The following is a 19503-nucleotide window of genomic DNA, read 5'->3' as shown; positions in this document are numbered from 1 at the left end:
AGGGAGCTCTGCCTGCAGCTTTCTGAGCAGGAAACTCCTTTGGGACATTGTCGCGACAGCAAAAAGCGATTCTGGAAAATCCAGAGGCACAAACCTCCCTGTTCAAATTAGGAAATCAAAGGCTACGACCAACCCCAAAGCACCAAAATTCAGGTAGAACTGAACAGGTTCAGCTTTGCTCAGTCTTTGCCAGCTCTGTTGACTTTCCGCTCGAGGTTTGTGCAACAGGTTGGCTGAAGGGAAAGGGGTTTTGAAGGACAACCCATCCGAAACTCCTCGAAGCATCAAGTCCCATCTTTAGGAATAACCGGAGAAAGGAACAACTTTGCTTCCAGCTGTTGACAGCGTTACGGTGAGGACAACGGCCAAAGCAGTAGTTTATCAACTTAACGAGGCACAGAGAGAGTCGGGCTTTGGAGGAGGATGATAAATGAGGAGAAAAGATGGAAGAAAGAATCCAAAGCGCTGATTTGATTCTGAAGGCTCCATGGAAGAAAAAGGATCCATGAACTGGTTTAGGAAAGAAAATGCATCACCTCTGATTTCTGGAACATCCTTTGCAGTCAACTCGTGGAGCGTTCTTGACATTTACGGCTCGCTATAACAACTGCCTGGATATTCTCTCCCTTGAGTCAAATGAGATTGCTCAAAAAAAAAAAAAAAAAAGCATTTGAAGTGTCCAGTAGAACATTCCAAGAGATAAAAACCCAGCAAAAATATACAACTGCATCTTGGAAACAGTGGTTTAAACACACTTTCTCCAAACTACGCATTATTTGGCCGATATATTCGCCACCGATACAGGTCATGTGTGCAAAATTCAAGGAGAAAAGTTGAGGAGAGGGGAGTTCAGGAGGTTTGGCTAATGAGAAGTAAATCTTAACTTGACCATCACGGAGAAGAAATCTCCAAGTCCTGGCAAAGGAACATTCAACCCTGTCAACTATTACAGAAACAGTCACGTGAAACAACTACAGGAGGGAAGGGAAAACAAAAAATCAATGCGAAATTCATCCAAACTGAGTCAGGTCCCTTTTCCTAAATATGCCAAGATCCTTCTTCACATGGTATTTAGCAAGTATTTACTGGAAGCACTGCGCTGTTCAGGAGGAAAGCTTGCTCCATCAATAGGTATTTTCAAAAATTTCCGAAGAAATACAAATCTTGCAAAATCACTCTTCATTAGAAACACTTGCACAAAGTCAGCAGGACCGATCTCGTGATCTCCTTGCAAGGTTGCAGAAGCCGGAGAGGGAGCCAGTGGCGAAGATTCGCCCAGAGCGGCGGACGGGGAAGATTCTCCTGGATACGGGAATTCATTTCTGCTTTGCGGTGTTTATCCGGAAATAATCGCTGGGCTCGCTGCCATTTTTCCATCTCCTGTCCCCGTGTGAACACTGGCGGTGCCGCCGCGTTTTGGAGCACGTTACTGAGTCACCGTGTCAGCGCAGGGGCTGAAACTTTTGCAAACTCTGGGATCTGACATTAATCTATTTTCCACAAACCCTGTTCTACATTCGCCATGCCCGAGATGTTGCAGGATTTGGGAAGAGGCTTAAAGAAATAATAATAATACTGCCCTAAACATCTCGCTGAACCCGTGCAAGCTGAGTAAATGTGGGCAGCTCTGATTTCATGCACCTGAATTCTCCAGCAACGTCCTCGCTTTCTGCAGCCCGGCTGATACATACGCACCAGGGGTACCTATAGGAATTGCTTGCCCCTAAATAATGCTGTTTTTCAAGGTATTATAGTAACAAAACTCATATTCTTCCAAATGATACAAGAACTTTGAAGCCTGAAAAGCCAGAAGCTGCTTTAAAAGCAGCAAACGCCAAAAGCTTGTCTTGTAAAGAGAAATAAAAAGGTTATTAAATGCAACGCAATCAATCCCAAATTCAGCCTCGCTAATGACTCCAACGCACAAATAACAGGGGCTGCAGATCCTGGCGGTGAGAAATACCAGAGGCGAAAGGGTCTTAAGAGAAGCAATAATATCGGTTTTAACAAACGCTTGCTTAAGCAAGCCGGGCAATCCTATCTGTGACTGGTTTTATTTTGGAACAACAACATCGGGGACAAAGCGAAAACCAATTCTGATACTCTGGTGTATGTATTTCTGGAAAGATAAGCCCCTCCAGTCACTTAAGAGGGGCTTAAATAAATAATTTTAATGGTGTCTAAACTCCCTTCACCTTTAGCTGGCCCTGTCCCGACCCCAAACCGCGGGCGAGCGCTAATGCTGTTATTTCAGGGCTCGCTCTTTCCCGCAGCGCTTACATAAATGAGCCTTTTAGCAATTTTTGGACTGGAACAAACGTTTGAATCTTTCTGGGATGGAACAGAGATAAACACAGGAAAGCTCATCAGTGTTAAATCCCAGTTCAAGCCCTGGTTTATATTTAAACCAGCACAGTCAGACCTGTGGAACTAACTAAATAAAGACCATTTACTCCCAGTTTACTTACAGTTGCCTACAAAGGGATTTGGTTAGAGAGGGAGGAGGGAGAAGAGTTGCTTGTCCTGGAAATACAAGTTTTCATACCCAGGGTTGAAATACTGGGATGTAAAGTGCTGGATTTTATCATTCAGCCTGAACTTGCTCGAAAAGAAAGATGCATTTTGGTGCCCGCACCAGGGTCAGCAGTTCTTGGTTTGATGGATGTTAAACCTGCCCACAACTTCTCAGGTGATGGAGATGTTTAAGTTTTGCATGAAGATCGAGCCGAAGCCACAGTCCCATTTCAGGTGGGAGACGGGACCAGAAAATGCCCCAAATGTCCCTTTTTCAACCATCTCTAGACAACGGGGCAGCCTAGAGATGCGTTTGTGGACCCGTTTCACTGAGGGAACACCCAGACGGCTGCGCTACGGCTGGAAAAGAGCGACGTGTGCGGTGAGTCTTAGAATTGGATACAAACCAGCCTCTTCCAAATCCTCCCCGGCACTGTCAAACAGCGACTGTGCTACTGGCATCTGTGACTTGTGAAGCACCGGGGCAGCTTTTCCTCCTTCCTGGAGCTGTGCTCTCTGGGGCCGGGTTTTCCCCCAGCAAATACTCTGAAAACAACATCTCAGCGAGCTCAAGGTTTCCAGGATATGCTCCCGAGTGAAACCCGGCACTTTTTGACTTCCACGTAAAGAAACGTCAAACGCTGCAATCCAAGGAATAACCAGGGAGCAAACAGCGGCGTCAGCTCCGTATTCCAACGCGTTCGTTAACGAGATGGCTGTATACACATGATCAATTGCAGCTTTTTAACGGTTTTTCGGTGGCTATGAAATTTCAGCGTGGGAAGAGACCCAGCGCACTCCATCCTCCCCCCGGGACACCTTTTCTTTAAAAATATCTCCCTTCAAATGTGTATCCTTAGATATGAGAAGGAAATGTAATCGCTTTGAGAAACTTTTTCCACCCGCGCCACTTTTACTGAAGTCAGTAATATTTGTTACGAGACCCTTGCACACTCATTTTTCCTAATCAGAATGTCCTGTGTGCTGCAGGACGGGATCCGGAGCAGCCACGCGATGCTCTGGTTTGTGCCATCGCTGTGGCCAATTGTCCAAATGATATAAAACCTCCCCGGCTAAGAGCATCTTACTACAAACACGCTTGTGGGCGAGAGGAGTTTGACACTTCTAGCTGCTCTGAAGCAACGTTTAGGACATATATGCTTAAATATGATTATTTTAAAGCAGTTTCATGTTGGCTGATTTCAATTAATTCCCTTAGCAACAGATTGTTAAAATGCTCCGCTGGAGGAAAAGGAGTCCCCCCTTCTTTCTGCTTGTCTCCCTGCCAAAAATATTCCAACTAAAATTAAAGGAAAAAAAGACTAAAAATAATCGCGAAGGAAATATCGACGGACAAACCTTGCTTGGGGCTGCCGGCGGTGCTGGTGGTGACCTGGGGGCTCTCGGCGGTGCCGTAACCCGCGGGGCCGTGCTCGGGGAGCTGGCTGGAGAGCTGGGGAGCCAAACACAAACCGGGGGGAAATGAGCGTGGAACGGAAAAACGAGCAACGGGGAGCACGAGCAGCGGCGGGGAGAGGGTGGGTGGGGAGGAAAGGAAAATGTAAAAGGGAGGGGAAAGAAGGAGAAAAGATGCGCAGAGCGAGGGAATCAATTCAAGAAGTACACGGGGAAGGGAAGGAGGAAAAGGCAGCGGGAAAAGGGGAAAAAAAGACAATTCCTGTTAACAGCAAGAGACAGCACAGTTATGAACACATTTAATTCTCTGCTGCACAGTCTGCAAAAAGTGGGATAAACACCAAAACTCCTGGAATTCTCTGCAATTGCAGTTTGCGTTTGGACTCGACTCCTTTCTCAACTGAGCACTTCAAACACCTGCGATGTTTTAATATATATTTATTTATAAACACATTTAAAATTTAAAACTATATATTTGAATATATTTATTAGATCCATTTACAGATAGCTAATGTGTGTATGCATGAATAGTGTATCTATGTGGTACACTCATTATTGCAGAAGGAAAATAATCCAGACTGGTTATATCTGTGTGGTTGTATTAAAAGAAAACCCACCCAATGCCTTCTATAAACAGACTGATTTTCTATCTATAAAAACCAAAACTGTGAGACCAGTAAAGTCACAAGAGGGAAAGAGCCGTGGCCTGTTGCAGAGACCATCTCTTTTAATTTTAATTATGGCTCCACAATTAACAGGGCAAACACTTGTGTTCATGAAGGTTCGATAAGGACAAAAAACCCCCTCTGTTTTATTGCAGAATTTAAGGAAAACCTTAAGACTAAGTAAGCCCACCAAAATCACTTGTGTACGTTAGAGATGGAGCCAGTCAACTATTTGCATTCGCAAAAGCAGATCAGGGGCCACGCCAAGAAGAAAATGGGGCTAAATTTCAACGTAAGGCTCTGGGGTGCAGGTGGCTGCTCCCCAGCTCTACACCCACACTCAGGAGAGCCACAGGAAAAAGGGATTTTTCAACAATTCAAAGCAAGCAGAGCGCCCACGACATGGGTGTCCGGTTCCTTCGGACAGGCCAGCAGAAATCCAGAAAAAAATTATTTCCCTAAAAAAAGAAACTCTGCCAATCCGCTCCCCTCCCCAGGACTCTCTTTTCCTCCCATTTCCAGCTCGTTCAGCTCTCGCATCTGATCAGCCAAGAATAAAGAGTGAATTATCTGCAATCCGCTATTTGTCGCCATTTCAGGCAGAAGCAAGGCAAGGGAGGGCTGCGAAAAAAGCACGTCTGGAAAAATAAAAATCTAAGTAAGTAGGGTGTAGAGCTGACATTTTATTTTTGAGGTTGCTCCTCTTGCAGGAGACCGGCCGGGAACCGCATCCCGCCTCGGACAGATCCGAAGGACGCCAAAGAAAATCAGAGTTTTACAAACCAGTGGGTTTCCAGAGCGCTTCCCTCTCACCCTCGGAAGATCATTAGTTTCACTTGATGAAAAACGTACGGCCGAAAGCAGCGGGGAAAAAGGAGAATGTGACAAGAATCACGGGAACCCAGTAAGACAAGAAACCCGTGAGCCCAGAAACACTGTGGGTCAGTCAACGTGTTTTCTTAAGGCATTTGGAAAACATTTATTTTGCAAGAATACTACGAAGCGATATAAATGGCACTTAAGTACTGACCTTTACAGATTCAAAATGGAGCATTTAGGGACTTTCTAGGAAAAAATAAACCACTAAACGTGGCTCTGATGAGCGATGATGCTGAAGAGCCGCTCTGGGTTATTCCACCCAGCAAACGCAAAGTGTGACAAACTCCCCGGTACCTGCAAGAGGTTTGCCAGGAAAATAAGAGCATTTCTTACTTTCAAAAGCTGATCTATGTGAGTCAGTGCTCCATAAATACTGTAGCCAGATTCGATACCTGCTCCTGGGTTTTATTTATCTTCCCATCAAAAAAAATATAGCGTGAAAAACAGCGTCTTGATAGAAACGTATAAATAATATTTCCCCTGGCTGCCAGTTTCTCTTGCAGAACTTTACAGCATTTTAGCAACTCAGCAACCACCGCGGAGGTGCTGGAAGACTCAAATAAAGCACTTTTTGGTCAGTGCCGCTGACTACAAAGCAGGAGATACAAAAAGTACGGAACCGGCTACAAACCAGGCGGCTCGAGCGGCAGCAGCAATGCTCGTGTTATGGACAATTCCTTTTTTTTTTTTTTTTTTTTTTTTATGTTAAGCACTTAATCTACTGAGAGAAGGCGGCGCTTTGGGCTTGTGTTATCAAAATCCGGGGTTTTGAGTCAAGGTAAAAAAAAATTTAAAATTTTGAAACCTATTAGGGTTTGATTCCAAGGGGTGGTGGAACAAGACGACGGTGACGATGTTCCGCTTGTCATTATTCCAGGAGCTGCCCCAAACCCTCAGCATTTCCGCAGGTATTTCTGTCCTACGAAGCTCCCACTGACTGTTCGCAGCTTCTACCAGCTGGGAAAAGGGGGAAAAAAGGGACAAAAAGCCCCAGCGCGTTTCAAGCAAAGTTACAGCTGAATATTCACTCATTTTAGAATGTCCACCACTACTGGAATTCAGCCACTGAGCGCAGTTATTAAGACACCATCTAATTTCACCGAAGATATTACATGCTCTGAAGAAATAAATTAGAGATGCTGGTGGGACAATAACTTTGCATTTCCTGGCTTAAATGTTCAGTTGTGTTACACTAATGATTTTTTTCTCTGAGCTCCAGTGCAGAGCTCTCCTGTGATTAACAAAAGTGGCTCCAAGTACCTCATCAAAACAACGTCTGGACATTAAACGACGACATATTTGCATTCCTTACTTTGAGGAGACGATTGGACATCGCTGCTGTGCTCTGAATATCAATTACGGCTGATAAAATTTCATACTTATTAACCTCCTCTTGAAAACACATTTATTCCGTCCTCTTTGACTTAATTGTAGTATCTTAAAATAGATTTCAGACTGCAAAAACGAGCCGGTAAGTGCCGGGATTAGCTGCACCGCGTATAAAAACAATCTGAAACCCTGGTTTTATTTCTTCCCCACTTCTAATGGGGAAAGTCACTCAGCAAGAAGCAACAGGAGGAAGATCTCACCAGCATTCCAACATTTTCATTCTTCTTCTCTCTCCTCCTATGGAAAACACTCAAAAAGAAATTTAATTGATTCTATAGGTAACCACCTCTTGTCTCTCTTCCATGCAGCTGTAGTCACAAATCATCAGACATCCCCTGGGCAGAAAAAGAACCTTTTCCAGTCAAGTATTGCAGATTTTGTTGTAAAAACGCGGCTGGCTGGGAATCTCTCGAGCGCGGCGCTTGGTGCTGGTCGCCCAGGAGAGAAAGGGGGTGACCCGAAGCACATGGTGATGCCTTCGTGTGACAAAAGGATTCAGCACAATGGCCAAAAGCCAGAACTACCCTTTTGGTCTCTTACGTCATCCCAGCGATCCCAGTTAGGCTTTTACTGGTTCAGCTGTAAGCCGCTCCAGCACGAGGGGCGTCTCCAGAGGAGCTCACGCTTCGCCTCGGCACAGGGCGCTCGGCGGAAAAACTACCCGGACGCGGAGGGGAAAGTAACGTTTCAGCTCCGAAAAGGCCGTTTCACCAAAAGCTGCCAAAAAGTGGTGACGTGAAACTGGGAAGAACCTGGATGAAGAAGAGATCACAGCCCAGGCTCGGATCTACAGCCCAGCCGTCACCTGGAGAACCTTCTCGTCTTCTCCTCAGGCCCCAAGCAGCGGACACCTCCAATAAAACACGGCCAGCTTCCAAGGCTTGTGCCAAAACATAGGATTTCTTCTCTGATTGTTCAAAAACTAAGTCGAGCAGCCTGAGGCTCAGCACCCTCTCTCCCAAAAGAGAGGGAGAACTAAGGCACTGGATGAAGCCACCAGCAGCGACACCGTCCCCAACGCTCTGGGGAGATCAGGGAGGGATCGCCTCTTCCTGCTGCAGGTGGGGAAGAGCGGCCAGAGGACAGAAATCATTTGCTAATTAGATAACGCAGCCACTTCCAGCCTCAGCGGTTCATGCTGTGGTGGAACTACGTTCACATCACGATGGACCTACGTTGGTGCCATGATGGACCTACGTTCATGGCACAATGGACCCACGTTGGCGTCAGGACTGCTGGTCTGCAGGTCCAAAAGGACTAGAACAGACCTGGATTTCCAATAAATTTAATTTCCAGGCGTTACAGGTGGACTTCTCTGGTGAAGCAAGATCCAGAGATGTAGAAGGGGTCAAACTCAAAGGTGTGCGGCAAGAGATTCATGAGCTGTGGAAAATGTCAGTTTGGGATATTTATGCTTTCTTACATCAGAAAAAAGCATTTTTAAGGCTGAACACACAGAAACCAAACCTGTGACAGACTGATCACAGTTCTGTGATAAAACTCCTGAGCTACAGTCCTTCTGGTCACCCTAAAACAACGTTACTAAGGCAGAAAGACATTGGTACGGACAGTGATGCAATTGAAGATATATAATCAATCACGTGTATGATACGAACTTCCCTCAGGTACACCAGACTAACAGAAACACCACGGTTCTCACAAATATACTGGCTTTTCCTTTAACGCTCAAAGTCTTCATGAGCTCTAAAATCTCCTGCTGACCCAAAACCAGGGACGGGGAACTCATAGCAGAGCTACAAGCTAAAAATGACCAAACTTGGAAGGGGGGGAAAAAAAAAAATCCTTGAAGACTATTGACAATTTAGGACCATCCAGGTGTGTGAGGTGATTGTTGGTGTGGATGGAAGATCCAGGAATCGAGTCTAACGACCAGCAAAGCGACACGGCCGCCCGGTTACCTGAGGTGGAGTGGGTGTGGAGGTGGGTCTCACGATGGGGGGCGTCGGGTTCCTGCTGCCCCCTCCGGACATTATCTCTTCCGTTATATCTTTGCCTCCCTGGTTTGGATCCCGGATTCGGATCTACGGTATCAAACACAGAAATAATTCAAACGAGTCTCCCTGTTCCACGCTGCGCTTGGGGTTTCTGGAGAGGAGAGCACGGACAGGACACCGGCCCACGGCACCGGCAGAGATGCGCTGGGTTGGGCCGATGCTCTGCGGGAACGTTGCAATGTGGCTTGTTCCGATCACTTGAAAAGCACAGCACGTCATCCCTTCCTCTCGAAACGTAATTTAATCAAAACGCTCATCAACCGCACCAGTTGGGTCTAAATACCCGCGCACCAGTTGGGTCTAAATACCCGCACCCCACTGCACGAGCCTGTAATTCACATTACGGTCTCTACTTCTGGAAAATAACTTCACTGCAACTTAGAAAACTTAGCAGACAGTTTAGCCACAGAACTAACATTGCCAGTTAGTGCAAAGCGCAAGAATAAAACAATAAAAGGCCCTGTTCTACCCTGATGTGAAAGGCAGCGATCTCGCTCCTGGTAAAGGGGGAACAGCAAAACAGCTCGTTTTGGTTTTCTCTCCCACATTAAGGAAAGTTATACCAACAAAACAGAGGGAATCAAACAAAAAATACTGAGTGGAGGAAAGGGAAACCACAAGAACAAACTGAAGTCCTAGGAAACTCATCAGCGTTTAGGAAACAAGTGTTTTTTGAGCCCCTTCGCAGCCCCAAAATGGGAAAGAAAAGTTCTTTTCCAAAATAAACCACTTGAGAACAGACTGATTAGGAACCTCGGCTGACAGTTGAGCCAATCCGTGTCACTGAATATGGGGAACAGCGGAACAGAGTCTGAAACTTCAATATAAGAATTGAAGATTCTCATAAACCTTAGTCAGCAACACGTAAAGTCATTAAGTGCAGAAGGGTTTTGTTATTCATCACCTTCGGTATCGTGTGATGTCTTCCTGACTCTTTGGCAAATACATACACACATGGTGCTCAGGGTGGTGACAAGATGGGGGCTGCGTTTCTTTTTGATAGAGTTTTTCTGCTAAAATATTTAATTCATCACAGCAACAGGGGCTTAAAGGGTTGGCAGGAATTCCTGCCCTTTCCTCCTCCTGACAAGTATTCAGTGGCATTGAAATGAGCTTTCCCTGACCAAAAGTTTGTAGGACTTGAATATTTAACTAATAGCGCATGTGGGTGTGTGCACGTATATATATTTAATTTTTCTTTAGTTTCTCTCATTTCTTCAGTTTGCAATTAGCAGATTGAAATGGTGCATCCAGAGAAAAGCATTTAAAAACCCTTTTGCTTTTCCTCTTCGAGAACTCAGCTAACTTTCTGTGTTTAAACGTCACATTCACCTGGCGGGCGTCCACCATTCTCCACCATCATCCACCTGCAAATGGGTTTAAATCCCATTAATCTCAAATTCTCACCAGTGAATTAAGGAAAGAGCAAGTATGGTCTCCAAACCTCTACCCTTGATAATGTCGTGTGTTCGGTTCCTTTCAAACCTGAAAGTATGTCCACAACTTATTGGTTTTCTGCCTTTTCTAAGGCATGATACTGAATGATTTCTCTTTTATCAATTTGAACCAATTCCCAACATTCTCCCAACTGATCTGAGTTTGTTCATCCCCCGGCTCTTGGGTAAAACTCTCCAGCAGCGGCGCAGGCAGCTGAGGATCCCAGGCTGCTTTCATTTATAGTTGTTAAAAAAACCAACAAAAATATTTTCCTTTTTGAGTGGCTGGGATGTCACAAACTCAGAGCAGAAAGCCCCCATAGACAGAAAACTGAAAATAATAACCATCGCAGCATTATCCAGTGTTTAGTTACACTTCGGTGAGAAAGGCGAGACTCAGCCTCTCTGTGAAGATAAAGCTCAGTTTCAAGCTTAAGATGGTTATTAATTGTGTTCAATGTTACGAGCAGGACAATTCTCTGAAGGGCTGGATGTGTTCTGACCATCCCTCACCGTTTTTTTCTCTCTTTTGGCTGGCGGCGGCTGCTGCTGCTGCGTAGGCACAATGATGGGAGCTGACGGGTACACGGGCTGACTCGGGTAGAACGGCGTTCCTGCGAAACGAGAGGGAAAAATCCAGTTTATTCGCTAATGAAAAACCCAAGTGCAAGCGGCCACCTGCTCCTCCTTCCCTTCAAAATCCAGAATTTCTATCACCAACTGGTAACCAGCCTCTGGTTTCTCTTCCCCATCCCACTAAACCAGAAGCTGCTGCTCCATGCCAAGCGATTCAGGGACTATTTCATATTTTTTCTCCGTGAACAGAAAAACCGACCATGTGCATCTATTTCCAAGAGGCTGCTGATATCACAGGCAGGAAAATAAAAGTGGCCCATCCTCGGGCTCCTCTGACTGACAAACAGGTGGGTTTGTTGTGGGGTTTTTTGCCTTTGTAGAGAAATTCAGTCAAACCATTACACAAAGAATTTGCAAGGTCAACTGCAGCCTATTTTGAAGCGTAGCCAGAAAATTTAATTACAAGCCCTGTTTTTCTCATGCTGCAACACAAAACCAGCACAACTGCGGTTACTATTGCAAAATGACACCGCGTTGTGGATTACATTCATAATATCTAGTATAGTTTCATTGGTTTTTTCTGTATGGAATAAGACTGGCTCAGAATGCCCGAGTGCTTTAAAAATGTGCCAGACATCAATAAAGGTGGTGGAGCAGAGTTGTTTTCTGTCCGTGGATCAGATATCGGGCGAAGTTGGACGACGGTGCTGGGTTTTCTTCCTTCTGCGCATGTGTGGGAGATGGACCCTCTGCTTGCACTCGCATCTGGAGAAATCTCATTTATTCTTCCACTGAACCAACCTTTAAATGGGAAAGAAAATCTGTATCCTGTGTCTGTAATCAAAACAGGAGGTCAAGGTGGCAATTAAGGCAATTAAGGCAGCCTAGATAACTCGATAAACTTCTCATTGTGAACTCCAGGGCAGGCAGCGTGACCTCAGACGTGGCCTCGGGACACAGAATTCTCCATGTGTCCCCATGGCTTGGGAAGTGAAAATTCTCCATAAAACACCGATGAAGCTTCAGACTCTTCCAACTGACACGTTGGCCAAGCGGGCAGGTGCACAACGTGAGTCTGGAGAGAACGAGAGGCCGGGAGCAGGTCAGGGAGCCCCGCGATGCCGTAATTACCTTGATTTCTCACTTCCTAGAAACCCGATGGAACCAGCCAGTAGGGCCGTCCCTGCCAGAGAGCGAGCGACAGCACCTCTCGAGGAAGGACTCTTCCTTCAGGAAAAAGACTTGGAAAAACAAGCAAATCCTGAAGAGCAGAAGTAACTTCTGGGCAGAAATACAGCTCCTGTGGCAACACGCCGGGCGCATTTTCCAGCGCGACGCCCTCTGCTCCTTTCGCGCCTCCGCAGCCCATCGATGCCCCGGTCTCGGTCTCGCTCTCCCTCCCTCCCATTCAGCATCTCAAGGTCTTTCCCAACGCAGCACGGAAACTGGTACAAAAGAGAACGATAAACCGCAAAACTGAGGCAGTTGGAAAAAAAAAAACGCACCGGCCATCTTCACAAGTTTTGCCTTCTGCGGTATTTTCCCCTTATCGTTTTCTTTCCTGCTTGCCAACCCGCGATGCCTTCGCCGTCCGGCAGCCACGCTCGCCGCCAAGCCCCGAGGTTTAGGGGAAAGGCCAGTGCTGGATTGTGAATTTAGTTGTGTCTTAACACCACGAGCAGCTCCTGGTGAGATACTGAACGTTTTCAAGCCCTAAATAAGCAGCAAGAGCGCAACAGGTGGGAAAGGTGGACGAACACAAGCAAACCCGCGATCCCAGTTCCTCGGCTAAACCTTCCCGAGGGCTCCGGCTTCGCTCTGCAGACCCAACAACCGAAAACTAAAAGATGACAAAGCTCTGTGCAAAAAAACAGGAGCGGAAAGGAACCAGAAGGGAAACTTTTTCCAAATTACAGAAGTGAAGACAGATAAATGGCATTCAGCAAGCAGAAAGGAAGAAAGTAGACCTGCAACAGCAGAAAAAATGAGGAATACAGGGGAATTTCCTCATTTAGCAGATCAGGTTTAAAGAGCCATTGCAATATTTCTTCTCTTTATTTTTTCTAGGATAAGCCAACAGGAACTAGCTGCCTTATAATCGCTCTGTCTCCTTTTATTCAGGAATTGCATAACCAGGTTTGAAGGCTTCATGGCAACCTTTCAAAGGAGTCTCATTAGCTCTATACACACCAAATAAATCTAAAAAGCTATAAAAGGAAGAAGGCAAAAAAAAAAAAAAAAAGAATCCAGACCTTTTGAAATAAGTAGGGAAGGAACTGGGGCTTTTTTCCCATTTAAAAGGAATCTGTACTTGTGAAAAGCAAATAGGCAATTGTGCCAAGGGCGCGGGGTTGTCGTTGTTCGGCCCGTGAGGGAATCACGCACTTGAAATCTCCGAAACGCCAACAGCTCCACGCGGGGGAAGGGGATCGGATCCTGCCCCAACAGGTTCCGGGATGCACATGAGCAGGGAGCAATCGCTCCGAAAAAATAACTCGAATTTGAAATCGAGAGGTGCAAACCCTTTGAAAAAACCATACAGCAGAGTGATGACGAGAATCATCCTGGTGGATTTTTCAAATGTGCCCATAAACGAGGAGCAAGGGAAGGTAAGAGAAATAAAAAAGAAGAGATACATATGATGGCAAGATACCGGATTGTGCATCACATTCAAACACAGCTGGCAGGAGGTGATTTGTTTGAAATATCAAAATACAGATCGCACAGAAAACTTTAGATGGGTGTATGATATATATTGTACATGGCAACGTACCGGAATTAAGAAAGGACTTGATTGCTTTCCTGTAAAGGATGACCGCCAAGAGAAGAGGTGCCGTGGGACACGGCCAGACGTGGGGTCTGCAAACGGGGCCCGGAACGAGAGGTCCCGGCAGAGCGAAGGACGTTGAGGTGCCGGCAGGAGGGATCTCAGCGCTGAACACGCAGCCTCCCCAGTTTTAGGTGCAGCTTTGGAGCTCAATACCCAGAGGAGTCAACCCAATATCCCGAATACAGTGCATCAAACAACCACAGCACACACGACAACGCTGGGCAACACCCCAACCCTTTCGCTTGAGAAGAGGCAAGACCCATGAAACGGGCAAATTTCAGCTTGCGCGCGGGTTTGACTGAACTAACTTGATTTTTGCAGCGTGAGGGCAGCGAATCAGAGCACGGGGCTTGTTCTTCTCCCTCACTGAACACCGAACGAGGAGCGCAAGGAAAAGAAGCGTTAACTGTATTGCTGGGAACACACCCAGGGCACAGCTCAACGGAAACCGGGGCTGCCAGATGCACTCACGATACCTTACAAAATAATAACGATGGAGCAGGGAGGAGCAAATAACCGCTGTTCTCGTTCACATGTGTGTCCAGGTGTCTCTGTGAGCTGCAGCCTTTCCTGAAGCACTCGCACGAACAATCCTCTGTTCCCGCAAACTTTTCAGGAGTGAATAACAAAGGGCTGTGACACAACCACACTGAGCAGCCGTTTGGAGTTCAAACCAAACGCTAATCCATCCGGCTGTTATAAATCTTCAGCTTGACGACAGGAAAAAAACAACACACCCAGAAAATACTTTTTTTTTTTTTAAAGAAATCTCCAAGTAGAACTTACCATAGGCATTGGGGAATTCTCCGGGACCTGGTCCGGGATAAAAGGGTCCTGGTCCAGGGGGCTGCACAGGATACTGCTGGGGGGGCCCGACGTACGGGGGGCCGCTGGGACGGTACTGGGGGAAAAAACAACCATTGCTTTACAAAGAGTTGGGCAAGTTCATACTGTTAGATAAACTGCGATCAAGGCCCCCAAATCAATAAGGATCTGATTATCAGTGTGGATTTTCCTGCACCTATTATCCCTGCTCACAACAGAATAACAGTCATTAAATAAGATTACAATGCCTGTTTCTCCATCTGTACAGTGATTGTATTTTAGATTAAGAAACTGAAGTATTTTAGATTCAGAAATGTTATTGTCAAGGACAGGTTAGTTGTGTCACCTACAGACAACGCAGGGAAGACCTGAGAGCTCAAGCAGAAAAGCCATTCCTCTGCTTTCAGTAGTGTTGTGTTTTTATAAGGCCCAAAGTTTTAGAGTAATTGTAGAGTTATTAAGTCAATTTAGGCACATTTACAGCACTAAACATTTTCCAAGAGCCAAAACTAGAATTTATTCTTCCTGCCTCCACGCTCAGAAGAACAAATACCTCACACCGAAAAAAGGACAGAGGCTTAAATATGCGACTATCGGCTTAATTTCACACCCCGAGCCCCTGCGGTGGGTCTTGGGGTGATCCGGATGGAGCAGAAGTCGCTTTATTTTTGCGTTTGTACCTGCGGAATGCAGTACTGGGGGCCCTGAGGCATGGGGTAGGGCATGGGCAGGTGATTGACCATCATGATGTGCTGGTTGGTCTGGTACACCGCGGTGGGCGTCTGCGCGCCGGGACGGATGGAGGGGCTGCTGTTCTGCAGGGCGGCTCTCGGCGGCTGGATCTGCGGCCTCTGGAAAAACTGCGGCGGGGGAGAGAGAGCAAAGAACCGGTCAGACATTCCAGGAAAAAAAAGCGAAATATCCTGACAGTGTTGTAGTTATAACGCTATGTCCAAAGGGTTGCCACACGTTCCGAAAACTGCAGGACAATTGTTGTTGGTCTGTTAACAGCAACATCATGCTTTCTATTTTACAAGGGAGGAAAAATAAGAAACTTTAAACTCCAATAATTGTTTCTTATACAGCTCAACTTTCAGAGCGAAAGCGAGAAAAATTATTTTTGTCAAATATATTTTTAATAAGGTGGGTTGACTGCCAAAAAAGCCACCTTTATAAATATATGAGGGGAAGCAAACATGGAGGCACCTGTTCCAATGTACCTCCGGAACGGCTAAAAAGCCAGATTTTACGTAGAATTGTAGAATGTCCTGAGTTGGGAGGGACCCACAAGGATTGAGTCCAACTCCTGTCCCTGTATAAGACAACAAGAAGTTCACGCCTTGTGTCGGAGGGTGTTGGCCAAATGCTTCTTGAAACCTGTCAGGTTAAACAGCTAAATAACCAGATTTTTGCAAAGGCCAGAGGTGCCTCATCTCTATAGAAATGAAGGTGGGTGATTTGTCCTGCCCTCGGTTTTCGGAAAGCTGGCAAATCCCTTCACGGGGGCACCCAACTCTGTACCGCGCTGCATGGAGTGACCCCCGCGCACGGGCCGGGCCAGGACACCCATCGGCACCCACCGGCACCCGCCGGCACCCATCGGCACCCGCCGGCACCCGGGATGGACTCACGGCCCTGGAAACCCTCACTCCGGAGCCTTCGCGATCTCCGAACTCGAGTCGTTAAGATTTGCGTCAGATATTCACACGTTTGCTAAGGGAGTGACGGTACCGAGTGACAGAGACACTTATGCCATGCAGAACCAGGAGTGGAAGTTACCTGTATCGGTCTGAATCCTCCCTTCAAGAACGAAGCAAGAAAGCAGCAGGAAACAGAGAGAAAGCCAAGGGAACAGCTTATAGATCAGTAAGAAGGAGCAGGATTTAACATGCACTCTAATTGCACACAATTCCAGCATCTTTCCATCCTGCTTTGACTAATCTCTTACAGAAACGATAAGAAAAAAAGACACTGAACTGGTACCAAGGACTCTGCTACCAGAATCCCAAGGCAGGGGCAGAAACTCCTCTAGAAAAAATGTATATGGAAGTATAAAAGTTTAAAAAAAAAAAAAAAAAAGAAAAAAACCCAAGCAAACCATGAGTAACTGCAGGAAATACGATACTATGGAAACACTTCATATTTACTCTGTTCCTAAAGCATCAAACATTTTTCCTTTCTGGTCTCTCAGTGACGCAGAGACAGTAAATAAAGCAGAAACCCTTGGGATTCGGTCTGCACTTCCGCACCAAGACTGGAAGGATAAGGAATGCCACGGATTTCATCGTTAAGCAAAAAAAAAAAAATAATAATTAGGCCATCACACATCACATCGAAGACTGAGACTGATGAAGTGCATTGATGGGTGGTGAGAAGAGACTGGTGACCAGTACAGAGTGATGGGATGAACTGGGTTGACCTGCCGGGGCACTGGGGAGCGCAGGGCGGGTGGAAAGAAGCTGTGGTGCCTCTATATCGGTATGAAAATGAGCTTAAAATGGTCATTCTGGTGCTGCTGAAGATTTATGACACCTAAAGGCGTCCCCACAGCAAACGGTTTCTCCAGGAAAGCCCCGGATGACTCAGAAATCCAGACACGGTTCAGATGAGCAAGATGTTTTACATCCCACGCTGTTAATCTGGATTAAGAGTTGTGACCTGAACCAGGAGAGGGCAAATGTTTGGGGAGAAAAGTTCGGCAGCGAGGGTGCGGAAAGCGAACCAGAAAAGCAACACGTTTCCATGGTCTGCACTAATAAAAACTGTGTGGTTGTCCAGATGTGGGGAAACCACCCGAGCGTTGCACAAACCCCACGCTGAATTTGTGGTCAAAATAACTACAGTCTGCAACGTTTCAATAGCCAAAGACACCAAAAAGTGCAAAAGTCCTTTTTTGCTTCACTGCAAATCACTGAGTAACGACTATTTCTAACCTGTTAGAGCAGAAGTCTCCCCAGAGTGGGGTGCGTGGGGGAAAAAGTCAATAACCCCCATAATTCTGTATTTATGCGGAGTGAAAATGGGCAGGAGGTTGAAGCGAGACCTGTCTCTCCTGGCAGTAAAAACACCCCCAGGACAACCTAGAGAAGCTGCAGGAAGGGGGAGACCTGGACATGAACCTGCCCCTGGAGCTTCTGCTGCGAATAACATCACCGAAACCACCGAGGAAAATGTGACAGCACCAGAAACTCCTTCTTTACAGATCTTTATGGTTCATTTTTGTCGCTGCTGCCTACAAGATCATGGTCACAGCACCATGGGAGCGCTGAGCTGCTCTGCAGAACGAGGCCGGCTGGGGAGGAAAGTGCGGGTTAAAACACCAACCTCTCCAAAACAGCCTCTGCTGCCCCCAGCATCGCAGAGGCGGCTCGAACCCGGAGAAGAAGCAAAAAGGAGGAGGATTTCATTACCAAACGGGAGATGGACACGGCGAGAAGAAAAGCAGATCCATGATTCCATGCAACAAGCCCAGCAGAAGCTCTTGGAAGTGCCACCCACAGCACAGTTTTAATGACTTTGAGCTGCTCCGCTTCTGGTAAGTAAAACTAAAATTCTCAAGGAAATCCGGTATCACCAGAGCACTGCGCATCTGATCTGCATGTGGGTTTTACTGTTCAAAACAATCTAGCCGGCAAACTGTTTCATGCTCCATCCTTGTTCCCGGCGCTCCGAAGCCAAGATAACGATGTTCAAAGTCATTCTTTGAAACGTTGCAATATTCTGACTTGATTCGCTGAAAAATTCTTCTTGCAAAGTCGCGGACAACATTTCCAAGGAATGCTAATGATGTCCCACGGGAGAACACCAGGAGATTGAAATCTGGTATATTTGTCTCTGTTTCTTCCAATGAGCGCAGGGTTTGCAGCGGAGCACACGCAGGAGGTGTTGGGGAGCAGGATGAAGGTGCCACGGGCAGGTTTCTGATAGAAAACTGCGTTACACCAGCCCTCCCTTCAAAAATTCACATTAACTCCTGTGTCTAATGATGGTCAAATTAGCGTCAAATGTTCTAAGAAGTTGTTCAGCAACCAGTGAGGACCTGAGCTTGGTCTCAGCCCTTATGTGTTCACCTCTGTTAGGCAGGGATTCCGTGGATCATCTCGGAGTCAGGACTAACAGGCAATACAGGCTTTTATTATAATTATTATAATAACTTTTTCCTCCCACTATACTTACAGAAAAGCACAATCAAACCCCTTTCAGACATCGCTTTTATGGGCTGTTTTACTAAGCTCTCGCCATCCCAGCATCCTTTCATCTCCCTGCTCAAGGAAGTTTTGCTGGAAAACAAAGAGCAGAATGGCACCCGCGCTCCACCGGCGCTTCCCCAGTACCTCCCAGTACAGCAGCGGTAACTCCCACTCTCAACTGGAAATATTACAAGCGGTTTATCTACAGATTGCAACGCACAGGTGGTTGCGGCTGATGAAATCCCACTTTATAGGATAAAAACCCGGCAGTGAAACACCAGGGCCCGCACGTGGCCGCACAGGTTACACCTCCCGCCCATCGCTTTCCTCCTTGCACAGCATCCCCGTGCCAAACGCATTTTCCACTAAGTTTGCTGCAGACACACACCTGCTAATTGTGCCAGAGTAATTAACACTAATCTTAAGGAAATCCACTACCAAACTCTCAGCACTACCCTGCCATTTATTTCCTAGTCGCTGTTATATATATGCGTCCCGATATCCTTTTATTAATCATCGTCTTCTCCTGCTTAATCTTCTTCCCACATGACCCTGCGTCAAAAGTCCTGGGAAGGCCACGCAGATAAGAGCTGTCATCTCGAAAAATCGATGATCAAGGAGAGCACCAACCTCTTCCCGATAAACCGCCACTCCATTTTCATCGATTTTCTATTTTCTCTGTATTTCTAAGCCATCGCTCCCAGTGACCTGTCTGTGCAGCACTCCCTCCCGACTCTAAAAGTGACGCTGAAAAATCAAATTGCAGTA

The 19503-nt window shown here is 46.4% G+C and overlaps 1 protein-coding gene across 6 annotated transcripts in view; it reads right to left on the bottom strand.

The window, feature by feature from the left end:
- The window catches only part of EIF4G3 (eukaryotic translation initiation factor 4 gamma 3), a 132267-nt gene that overhangs the window by 45608 nt on the left and 67156 nt on the right, over positions 1-19503 (bottom strand). For all 6 annotated transcript variants that reach the window (XM_065649808.1, XM_065649809.1, XM_065649811.1 and 3 more), the window contains 5 exons: positions 15226-15405; positions 14507-14621; positions 10828-10928; positions 8783-8905; positions 3874-3967 (listed from right to left, as the gene is read on the bottom strand). In XM_065649808.1, coding sequence (XP_065505880.1) covers positions 3874-3967; positions 8783-8905; positions 10828-10928; positions 14507-14621; positions 15226-15405 — 613 coding nt within the window. The remainder of the gene's footprint in view (positions 1-3873; positions 3968-8782; positions 8906-10827; positions 10929-14506; positions 14622-15225; positions 15406-19503) is intronic.

Source organism: Caloenas nicobarica, chromosome 22 (assembly GCF_036013445.1).
Source record: "Caloenas nicobarica isolate bCalNic1 chromosome 22, bCalNic1.hap1, whole genome shotgun sequence".
NCBI lineage: Eukaryota > Metazoa > Chordata > Aves > Columbiformes > Columbidae > Caloenas > Caloenas nicobarica.
The sequence above is the reverse complement of the archived record's forward strand: the minus strand, read 5'-3'. Positions and strand labels throughout refer to the sequence as shown.